This window comes from Pristiophorus japonicus, chromosome 4 (genome assembly GCF_044704955.1).
Source record: "Pristiophorus japonicus isolate sPriJap1 chromosome 4, sPriJap1.hap1, whole genome shotgun sequence".
Classification (NCBI taxonomy): Eukaryota; Metazoa; Chordata; class Chondrichthyes; family Pristiophoridae; genus Pristiophorus; species Pristiophorus japonicus.
In genome coordinates, this window is record NC_091980.1 from 13,014,844 (window position 1) to 13,026,962 (window position 12,119).

The 12,119-nt window shown below is 42.1% G+C and overlaps 2 protein-coding genes across 2 annotated transcripts in view; both read left to right on the forward strand.

Annotated features, from left to right (window-relative positions):
• The first annotated feature begins 458 nt into the window (after positions 1-458).
• Positions 459-2,954, forward strand: LOC139262419 (protocadherin-10-like). The gene has a single exon (XM_070877614.1). The coding sequence runs from the start codon at positions 459-461 to the stop codon at positions 2,952-2,954; it is 2,496 nt and encodes an 831-aa protein (XP_070733715.1).
• A 541-nt stretch (positions 2,955-3,495) lies between these two features.
• LOC139262420 (uncharacterized) overlaps positions 3,496-12,119 on the forward strand; it is a 41,030-nt gene continuing 32,406 nt past the window's right edge. The window contains 1 exon segment of the mRNA XM_070877615.1: positions 3,496-3,551. Within this exon segment, the coding sequence (XP_070733716.1) occupies positions 3,496-3,551 (56 nt within the window).

Genomic DNA, 12,119 nt, shown 5'->3' on the forward strand with positions numbered 1-12,119 from the left:
TAATGTTGCAGAGCAACATTAATTAAAGTTGCACAACTTTAAATGCACAAAGCAATTCATCCGGTGCTCGGTAGAGGCAGTATTGCTTTAAGAATGGTTGCTGTTATTATTGGCCGAGTCTCTTTGTGTTGCTGTCAACCAATGAGATGAGGATGTGTGGCTGAGGATCCAGCACCAAACTCCACCCCTACACCACACATTGCGCAGTGTCGCAGAAACAAGAAGCATTCATCTTCCACTCTGTCGATTCGCTTGTAAGAAAGGGCCCGCGAAAATCTAAGAGAATTTGGACGAATTTTCTTGGCTACTTTGTCAAAGATCTCTTGGCGTTGTGCGAAATATAAAGCTTTTCATCTGGATAAACAAGGTAATAAACAATTACGTTCTCGTCGTTACATCAAGCGGCCTAAAATTCATCTGAGAATCTGGCAGTTATATTTGCAATACTTTGATCAAGAATGGCCTTCTTGCTAAACAGCCGAATCTCTCAATGGCTCGTTCTTTCTCTGGTACTCATATATCTTTCCGATTCAGTACGTGGGGACGTTCGCTACTCAATTCCTGAAGAATTAGATCTCGGTGGCTTTGTTGGAAATATAGCTACAGACCTGGGTTTAAATGTTAAACAGTTACGCGTGCGCAGGTTTCGAATGGTAACTGAAAACAAAAAAGAATATCTAGCCGTGAATTTAAAAACGGGAATTTTGTTCATAAAAGAAAAAATAGACAGGGAACAGCTTTGTGAACAAGGCCTCACTTGCGTATTAATCTTAGAGGCTGTGATGGAGAGTCCTTTTAAGATATATCGTATTGAAGTTGAAATTCTAGATATCAATGACAACGCTCCCGCATTCCAGAGAAGCGAGGTTGACCTAGAAATATTAGAATTGACACCAGTCGGAACCACCTTCCCACTCCAGAGTGCTCGGGACCCGGACGCTGGGACCAACAGTGTTCGCTCCTACCAACTGAGCCCAAACGAGCATTTCACTTTAAAATCTTATTCGGACAGCGAAACAACTGGCATCCCAGAACTGTTGCTGGAACGGCCTCTGGACCGAGAGCAACAACCGACTCATCGATTAACACTGACGGCGTTTGATGGTGGAAACCCGGAGAAATTCGGTACTGCCCAGATTATGATCACTGTGCTTGATGTGAACGACAATGCTCCGGTTTGCGAACAAAACATTTATCAAATCACCACTGCCGAAAATGTACCAAAAGACACGTTGATTGTGAAAGTAACTGCGGTGGATATCGACGAAGGCCAAAACGGTGAGGTAATCTATTCGTTTAGCGACCACACCCCTGAGAAAGTGCGTGAGGTATTTAGTTTGGATTCAACAAACGGAGAAATCAGAGTAACCGGCCGTGTGGACTTTGAAGAAGCAGATAATTATCAGATGTCGGTACAAGCTAAGGACAGAGGTCCATATGCAGTGGCAGTATACTGTAAGGTTTTGCTAATGGTAACTGATGTTAATGATAATTATCCTCAAATAATAACAAGTTATACGTCGAGCACCATTCCAGAAGACGCTTCGCCGAACACTGCAGTAGCTGCTTTAAGAGTTACAGACCGTGATTCTGGAAATACAGATGTTGATTGCAGCATCCCCAGAGATATACCTTTTAAACTTAACAGCTCTTCCAATAAATACTACACATTAGTCATCCATGGTGATATAGATCGTGAAAAGGTGTCAGACTACAACATCACCGTTACATGCACGGATACAGGCTCCCCTCCCCTCTCGACCAACAAAAATATCAGAGTTCAAGTCTCAGATATAAATGACAACGCGCCAGGCTTTACGCAGCCTTCCTTCACCATGTATGTGACGGAAAATAATGTTATTGGTGCTTCAATTGGTTCTGTGTCAGCTTTTGATCTAGATTCCAATCAGAATGCGAAACTGACATATTCTATTTTGCAAAGCCTGGTACACGGTTTGCCTGCATCCACACTCGTCTCAATCAACTCGGAAAATGGTGTGCTGTTTGCTCACCACTCATTCGATTATGAGCAACTTGAAACGTTTCAAGTCCATGTCCAAGTCAAGGATGCTGGATCCCCTCCGCTCAGCAGTAATGCAATTGTGAATCTGATCATCGTAGATCAGAATGATAATGCCCCTGTGATCGTGTCACCTTTGCCAAATAAAGGGTCTGCAGCAGAGGACACAATTCCAAGATCTGCGGACTCGGGTTACTTCCTTACAAAAGTGATAGCCACCGATGCCGATTCTGGAGAGAACGCTGAACTTTCCTACCAACTCCGTGAGCCCACTGATGAAAGTTTGTTTACTGTGGCTGGTGAAACTGGGGAAATCTGGACTATTCGGCGCTTTAAGCATAAAGATTCACTGAGGCAAAGCATCGTAATTTTGGTGAGGGACAATGGAACCCCATCCCTTTCATCTACACTCACCTTCACTGTGTCAGTGCAGGATGATACTACAGAAAACGCAAATAATATCGGTATGTTGCGGACCTCTGGCCCATGGAAATATGATTTAAAATTTTACTTAATGGTTGCATTTGGCTCGTCCTCATTCGTGTTACTTGTGGTGATTATAATCCTCGTTATTAAGGTGCAGGGAGATAGAAATGAAATGAATAATTACTGCTGTTGTTGGAACTCCTCATACCTTGCGAGAAAAGACTCGCTCCATGATATTCAAAAGGCTAGTGTGCATCTTCAAATGCCACCCAATTACACAGATGCGTACGATAGCGAGACTCTCCCACAACAATATCGCTATGAAGTATGTCCAGATCCAGCTATGAATGATTTCATGTTTCTAAAGTTACATGATTCGGTCGCACCCATGATTAATATTAAGAATGGCTCATGTATCACCGCAGAACATGGAAAGTCATCACAATCTACGAGAAAAGACACTCCTGGATTTCACGAGGTGAGAGGCATGTTGACTCTAAAAAGTTAAGGAGACATAATGACATATATAAATAGGGAGATCTGGTCTTACAATTTGAAGCAAAATTTCAGGCATGTTGTAAAAAATGTTGGTGGTGGTGCTCAACCAGATTCTGTAAGAAATGTAGAATCTGCTCGGATTATTGACCTGGTTCAAGTATACATTGGTTGCTATCATCATCAAAAACAACATAGCAATTGAAACATTTACATTACGTGGAAGGCACGAACTTGTATCCATAGAAATAATTAGTATAAGTGCCATAACTGCTCAGCTTCATTAAGATTATATACTTTACTGGCCTTAATCTGGCAGTGTCCTGAATACAAACTATAACAATAAATATATAAGTCTAAACGATCCAACTAAATAAAAACAAACTAAATTTAGAGATTGCATTGTTTGAAATTACAACGAATCTGTTGACACAAATACTATTTCAGGACTTCAAATAAAGTTACATGTTAAGTGCACGCACCATTTATAGTAGTGAGAAGGTATAATATTAAAAGAGAAATTAGGAAGGAATAATATTACAAGACAACCTATCATGTCACCGATAGCAGCTGGGTTCAGAATAAGCATTGTAAAGGTTGAGAAGGTAAGGTAAATGAGAGGGATATGGAGGGAGATGGAGAGAGCTGTCTCAGTCAGGTAGGGGAGAGATTAAGGACAATGACTCTGAACAAAGAAATCGGAAACATAAAATGGAAATTTGCTGATGATTCTAAATTGTCAGCATTGAAAGTATTCCTGTGCATGCACAAAGCATGAGACAAAAGTTTGGGGAATCCAAGCATAATTAGAATTAAACAGTTGACAGAAACTTGGTTTTGACAAATAGACTGTGATAGACAGATAGACAGAGAGAATGTATGGATATAAAATGTTGAGAACATATAAAAAAGCAAAAGGTGAGGAAGCGTTGCCATATTAGTTAAAACAAATTTCCAGCCATAAAAGGTAGGGATTTTTTAAATTAACAGCAAAGGTGCTCGGACAAAGTCTGTCCCGTAGGAGTTCACAAATAATCTCGGGTTTCTGGTGATTAGGCAGATATAAACTGCAACAAATAGGTAAAGATAAACGTGTCAATGAGAGGCATATGACAACAAACAAAATTTGTTAGAAATTTTTGCTTTACTTACAGTGCTATATTTCCCAAATAGAATTAAACCGAACTCAAAGACTTCATAGGTTAGGAATTCGTATCACCCCGATTGGGGCATTAAGTTCTGCGAAGTTAACAGGATAGCTCGAGGCACCAATCAATCCCGCTGTCTGCTAAATTGAGTCTCAGCGCTCAAAGAATGGAGTAGAGCACTAAATCATGCGTTAATGGCATTAGTGAGTTGTCTTAGGCTCCAAGCAATAAATAGATGGGGTGTTGTTTAACAAGAGTGAGGTTTGGGGACGGTGCATTCAAGCCATTTAAGGGGAGGATCAATGGAGTCTAAACACCAGCTCCCAATAATCCTGGGAGTGCGGAACAGTGACATGCAGAGGGTTGAATTGTAAAGTCCTTCGATGTCCCGCAACACTCTGGGGACTAAGCAGCCTTTAATTAGCTGCAGAAACATCCTGTACTCTCAGCCACTCATATTATTTTTGGGACCTAAGGTCCTTGACAGCTGAGACGCATCTCTTTAAGTAGCGTCCTGTCAGCTACCAGCCAGCTGATTCAAGCCTCCAGCTCCTGGCGCTGTTGGCATGAGGGAGTAAGGTGGAAGAGGCACCAGTGAAGTTTGAAGGTCGGGTGCACAAGGAGCGTTGTATGCTCGCTGACATTACGATCTGCTTGGCGAAAGTCGCTGAAGTGCTCAGCGTTATCACTGGCGCTACAAGGCCGGCGAATTTGCCATGTGGAATGGGATTTGCACCGCTGCAGTGCAACGTTAGTAGCCTCATCAAGCGCTAACTGGGGGCGCTAAAATGCCGAATTTCTCCTGCCATAATTTTGGCGCATTTGTATATCTTCCCTCTGTTCACTATTTAAATGAAAACATTATCTCAGTAAAATTAATCTGAAAGTGATTGGATTAAAATAACATGTAACATGACATTTTTAAATCTTCGCTCATTGCTTTATTTAAAAAGTCATTTCATGGCGTCTGAGATAGTGACTAATAGCTTCCTGTATGAAGAAAAAGGAATAGTTTTGGTTTGAGTCTTTATTGGGTGACCTCTTCAACATAATTCATGTCAAATTAATTAAGCATATGACGTTTTCCAACCAAACATTCCAATTGTGTAAGCTTGCTGTAAGAGAGGAGAGAAGCTTTATTAAGTTATGTTAGATAACTTTGTGCTTTCTAAGTACAGGACATCTATATTATACTGCCTAGATGTTTATCCTGGTCTTTTCCAAGATCAGTGCTCATTCATTGCCATAATCATTCACTATCATGCGCACATGATTGTGCGAATGTACTTATCAACCTTGCTGTTTCTAATTCGATGAGCTGGTTAAAAATATTGCAGCATTTTAAGGAACCTACATTTTATCTCTATAATGTAAAACATTTCATATTTGCAAAATATATTTTGAAATACCAAAATATTTTGGATTGAATTTAAACCTATTTATAACAACTAACTAATCACACTTTCGAGAACACATGAACATAGATTATAATTATAACAATACAGTGCATATTCATAGAAATATAGAAAATAGATGCAGGAGCAGGCCATTCGGGCCTTCGAGCCTGCACCACCATTCAGTATGATCATGGTTGATCATGCAACTTCAGTACCCCACTCCTGCCTTCTCTCCATACCCCTGATCCCTTTAGCTGTAAGGGCCACATCTAACTCCATTTTGAATATATCAAATGAACTAGACGCAACAACTTTGTATGGTAGAGAATTCCATAGGTTCACAATTCTCTTGGTGAAAATGTTTCTCCTCATCTCGGTCCAAAATGGCTTAACCCATATCCGTAGACTGTGATCCCCTGGGTCCGGACTTCCCCAACATCGGGAATAGTCTTCCTGCATCTAACCTGTCCAATCCCGTCAGAATTTTATCTGCTTCAATAAGATCCCCCCCCCCCCCCCACCATGCTTCTAAATTCTAGTGAATATCAGACTAGTCGATCCAATCTTTCTTCATATGTCAGTCCTGCCATCCCGGGAATCAGTCTGCTGAACTTTCGCTGCACTCCCTCAATAGCAAGAATGTCCTTCCTGAAATTAGGAGACGAAAACAGCACACAATACTCAAGGTGTGGTCTCACCAAGGCCCTGTACAACTGCAGCAAGACTTCCCTGCTCCTATACTCATATTCTCTCGCTACGAAGGCCAGCATGCTTTCTTTATTTCCTGCTGTAGCTGCAATCCTACTTTCAATGACTCATGTACGATGACACCCAGGTCTCGTTGCACATCCCCTTCTAATAAACTGTCACCATTCAGATAATAATTTGCCTTCGTGTTTTTGCCACCAAAGTGGATAACCTCACACTTATGCACATTATACTACATCTGCCATGCATTTGCCCACTCACCTAATCTGTCCTAGTCACCTTGCAGTCCCTAAGCATCCTCCTCACAGCTCACATTGCCACCCAGCTTAGTGTTATCTGCAAACTTGGAGATATTACATTCAATTCCTTTCTTCTAATTCATTAATATATATTGTAAATATCTGGGGTCCCAGCACTGAACCTTGTGGTACTCCACTAGTCACTGCCTGCCATTCTGAAAAGCATCCATTCATTACCTCTCTCTGCTTGCTGTCTGCCAAGCAGTTCTCTATCCACATCAATACACTACCCCAATCCCATTAATTTTGCACACTAATCTCTTGTGTGGGACCTTGTCAAAAGCCTTTTGAAAGTCCAAATAAACCACATCCACTGGTTCTCCCTTATCCACTCTTCTAGTTACATCCTCAAAATATTCTAAAAGATTTGTCAAGCATGATTCCCTTTCAGAAATCCATGCTGACTTGACCGATCCTGTCACTGCTTTCCAGATGCGCTGCTATTCCATCTTTCATAATTGATTCCAGCATTTTTCCCACTACCGATGTCAGGCTAACCGATCTATAATTCTCTGTTTTCTCTCTTCCTTCTTTTTTAAAAAAGTGATGTTACATTAGCTACCCTCCAATCCATAGGAACTGATCCAGAATCCATGGAATGTTGAAAAATGACCACAATGCATCTACTATTTCTTGGGCCATTTCCTTAGGTACTCGGGGATGCAGACTATCAGGCTCTAGAAATTTATCGGTCTTCAATCCCATCAATTTCCCTAATACCATTTCCTGACTAATAAGGATTTCTCTCAGTTCCTACTTCTCGCTACACCCTCGGTCCCCTAGTATTTTCGGAGGTTATTCGTGCCTTCCTTAGTGAATGCAGAACCAAAGTATTTGTTCAATTGGTCTGCATTTCCTTGTTCACAATTATGAATTCACCTGATTCTGACTGCAAGGACCTACATTAGTCTTCACTAATCTTTTTCTCTTCACATATCTATAGATGCTTTTGCAGTCAGTTTTTATTTTCCCTGCAAGCTAACTCTCAAACTCTAATTTTCCCCTCCTAATTAACCCTTTAGTCCTCCTCTGCTGAAATCTTAATTTCTCCCAGTCCTCAGGTTTGCTGCTTTTTCTGGTCAATTTATATGCCTCTTCATTGAATTTAACACTATTCCTAATTTCCCTTGTTAGCCACGGTTGAGCCACCTTCCCTATTTTATTTTTATGCCAGACAGGGATGTACAATTGTTGTCGTTCATCCCTGTGATCTTTAAATGTCTGCCATTGTCTATCTATGGTCAACTCTTTACGTATCATTCGCCAGTCTATCCTAGCCAATTCATGTCCCATACCATCGAAGTTACTTTCTTTAAGTTCAGGACCCTAGTCTCTGAATTAACTGTGTCACTCTCCATCTTAACGAAGAATTCTACCATATTATGGTCACTCTTCTCCAAGGGGCCACGCATGACAAGATTGCTAATTAATCCTCTCACGTTACACAAGACCCAGTCTAGGCCTGGTCACTAGTTGATTCCTTGACCTATTGTTCTAGAAAACCATCCTTTATAAACTCCAGGAAATCCTACTCCACAGTATTGCTACCTGTTTGGTTAGCCCAACCTATATGTAGCCTAAAGTCACCCATGATAACTGCTGTAACTTTATTGCACGCATTCATAATTTCCTGTTTGCTGCCATCCCCAAACTCACGACCACAGTTTGCTGGTCTGTACACAATTCCCACTAAGGTTTTCTGCCCTTTGGTATTTCGTAGCTCTACCCATATAGAATCCACATCATCCAAGCTAATGTCCTGCCTTACTATTCTGTTCATCTCCTCTTTAACCAGTAACGCTACCCACCTCCTTTTCCTTTCTGTCTCCCCTTCCTGAATATTGAATAACGCTGGATGTTGAGTTCCCAGCCTTGGTTAACCTGGAGCCATATCACTGTAATCCCAATTACATCATATCCGTTAACAGCTATCTGCACAGTTAATTCATCCACCTTATTAAGAATGCTCCTTGCATTGAGACTCAGAGCCTTCAGGCTTCCTTTTTTTAACATTCTTTGTCCTTTTAGAATTATGTTGTAATGTGCCACTTTTTGATTTTTGCCCTTGATTTCTCTGCCCTCCTCTCTCTTTTCTCCTTCCTATCTTTTGCTTCTTTCCCCTTTTTATTTCCCTCTGCCTCCCTGCATAGATTGACATCCCCCTGCCGTATGATTTTAAATGCTCCCCAACAGCACTAGCAAACACTCCGCCAAGGACATCGGTTCTGGTCCTGCCCAGGTGCAGATCGCTCAGTTTGTATTGGACCCACCTCCCAGGAATTTGAATCCCATCCCCTCGCACCATTCCTCAAGCCTCATATTCATCTGAACTGTCGTGCTATTCCTACTCTGACTAGCACGTAACACTGGTAGCAATCCTGAGGTCCTACTTTTGAAGTCTTACTTTTTAATTTAACTCCCAGTTCCCTAAATACAGCTTGTAGGACCTCATCCCATTGTTTACCTATATCAGTAGTACCTTTATGCACCACGACAGCTGGCTGTTCACCCTCCCCCTACAGAATGCCCTGCAGCCACTCTGAGACATCCTTGACCCTTGCACCAGGGAGGCACCATACCATCCTGGAGTCTTGTTTGCGGCGGCAGAAATGCCTATCTATTCCCCTTACAATAGAACCCCCTATTACAAGAGCTCACCCACTCTTTTTCCTTCCCTCCTGAGCAGCAGGGTCAACCCTGGTGCCATGTACTTGGCTGCTGATGCCTTTCACTGATGAGCCACCTATCTCAACAGCTCAACAGTATCCAAAACGGTATATCTGTTTTGGAGGGAGACGACCACAGGGGCCCCTGCAATACATTCCTTCCCATGCTCTTCCTGATGGTCACCCATTCCCTATCTGCGTGGGTAACCTTTACCTGCGGTGTGACCAACTCATTAAACGTGCTATCCACGACGTCCTCAGTTTTTCGCATACTCCAGAGTGAATACATGTGCAGCTCCAATGCCGCAATTCTTATAGGTTTTTCAATCAGCCTTTGTATGAGCAATGGTGAGGCGGTTGGGTGGAAGCTTCCAACTGATCGTATGCCCTCTTGACCATCTAGCATTAGTTTTGGCCTCAAATATAATGCTATAAGTGAGGAGCGTTCACGACCCTTCACATAAATGTGGCATCATTTTGGCGATAGAAACGTACTGTGTCCTGCTACACTGGGACGAAGAAAGGAATTAATACTCTGGCTGCGCTAAGAAATATGTATTCACCTATTTAAATTTGCAATGCTTTTAGCGTGTCCTGCGATTGGCAAATTTCTAAGAGCATAAATATGGGGTTTGCTCCCAGTTATGGATATGCAGCGGTTTGCATTCCAATTTGCTACCACTCTTCCCCAATCCCACCGAAAAATTGGCGAGCACATATTATAAATTGGGTTAGTGAAAGGCTAATTGATTCGACAGAACTCTGTGGAGTGTAGATTGTTTTTATTATTAGCAATTGGAAGGAACAAAAGGAATAGCGGAAATTTAGCAGTTGTGATTTGCAAGTAACATGCTGCAGCTGCATCACGATTTTACTTTTGCGAATGTTTGGATTGCAATAGGCCGTTTCGCTATATTATATTTCTGAATGAGAATGCATAATCAGTAAGTTGCGGGAAACCAGTGCTGGGCATTGGAACTACTGTTACAATCCAGTCCCAATCTAACATTATGTTCTCAAGCTACGAGACATGTGCAGTCCCGAGGAAATACACACTGACGGTTCCAGTGCTATCTTTCTTGTGTCGTTAACTAGAAAGAACAGAAGTGTCTAATGTGTGACTCTCAGCTCCCAGCATAGTCTTCCCTGGTGAGCCTTTGGTCTACAAGGTTGAGAGAGCCAATGGTGTAGTACAGTACTCGAGATTGTATCCATTCTTCCTCCATGGCACTGAATCTTAACCATCGAACTATTCCAAATTAATTGTTTGTTGTTTCCACATCAACAAACCAAGTGGTGTGTCACTACGAACCGGCAAGTTTAACTGAACATTCGGTCATCTGTGAGGTTCTGGATTCACCAATATCATTGCAAGTAATTATCATTCAGCTGACAAGAGAGTTAATTTCTTGAACTTGCCTTAGACTAGGTAATTGTATACAGCTTATTCGAACAGTAACTAGTTTGTACACTGAGGGACAGCATCTGATGGCTTAGCAGCTGAAGTCGACATGTCACAACCATATAAAAGTTTTCTTGTTTCCTTTCGCAATTCCTCCTGAATTAACTTTTCTTAGACATGCACTGTGGGAGGTCTCAAACCATTGTGGAAAACCAGCATACCACTTTGCATTCCTTCCGATATCTTATCAATGGTACTCGAGAATTTGTGCATGCAAGGTGAGCTCAACACAGAGCTAGTCGTTGATGAACTCCATCTTCAGTTACTTTGCCAGATCTAAGTTCACACTTGAAGGTTGACACGTTGGCAATATAGCAGTAGACGAGACAATTTCCTTAACTACTTACGCACATGAGTCAGGGACTTCAGAAGCGGGGAGGAAATTGAAGATATTTATATTGGGTTCAATTGCGCCTCCTGTTAATGCCCGCAGGGGCCATAATGGGCAGCAAACGCGTTTGCGACTGCGCATGTTGTGATCAGTGACTCCTGCTATATTCAGCAGGATTTTGTGGGGCGCTACGGCATTGTGCCTATATCTCCTTCACTCGGACATCGTGACAACATCGCTGTGCGCATCGCTCCCGTAGCACCCGGGGCTTGAGATTGTCTTCCGCCGCCTCCCGTAACACCGGGTGAAAACACCGACAGTTGCAAGAGGCATGAATCGAGCAGCCGGCTGCTTTGCGGGGAAATGCTTAAAAGCAAAATGGCCGAGGTAAGTAAAAAAAAAGTAACTTTTCTCTTGCGTTTTTTGAGGAAAATCCTGCCCGCGATCGATCAGGCCAGCACTCTGCTTGAGTTTTGGGCTGGTCGCGCTGCCGTCGTGGTCCAGTTAAGTTGTTTTTTACGTTGCAAGAGCATGCAGCGCTGGCCCTTCTCTTTAAGGGAGGGAAGGTGCCTTTCAACGCGCCCCATACACGGCCCAGATTGCAGTGCTGCTGAACTCACTGCGTCGCCTGCTGCCAAATGCCCTTCAAGGAGGAAGTTGAGTGCTTGGCTTAGCACTCTACTTTCTTCTTGGAGTGCAAACATCGAATGTTTTAACGTTTGAAGTGATTAGCGCCTGGCACTAATTCTTCAAACTTGTAAAAGGTAGCATTCCAAACGAGTCAATACTGAATTTCTCACTTATTATTATACAAAACGTCATTGTAGTTTGTATAATACAACTAAAATGTGAACATCAATTAATACGTCAACCTTTCATGGCGGTTTGGCTAAGCAGGGATATATCAGTTGTAGTGTGAATGCAGCTAGATTTTGAAACAAAAGAAAATATGTTGTAAACAGACAACAGGTCAGTCGGCATGTGTAGAGAGTGCAGATTGGTTTATATTTCAGATGTAACCTTTCTCCAAATTGAAAATTGAACAATTAACAGATATGCTAATATCAGTTTAAGAGGGAAAGAAAGAAGATTTCGTGGTGGAATGGTTACTAACTTGCTTACAACAGTAGAGGAATCGATGACTGCGGTGATCCTTACATAAAATAG

What these genes read in the sequence shown, in the direction of transcription:
- LOC139262419 (XM_070877614.1), top strand. Translation starts at nt 459, where the DNA reads ATGGCCTTCTTGCTAAACAGCCGAATCTCTCAATGGCTCGTTCTTTCT.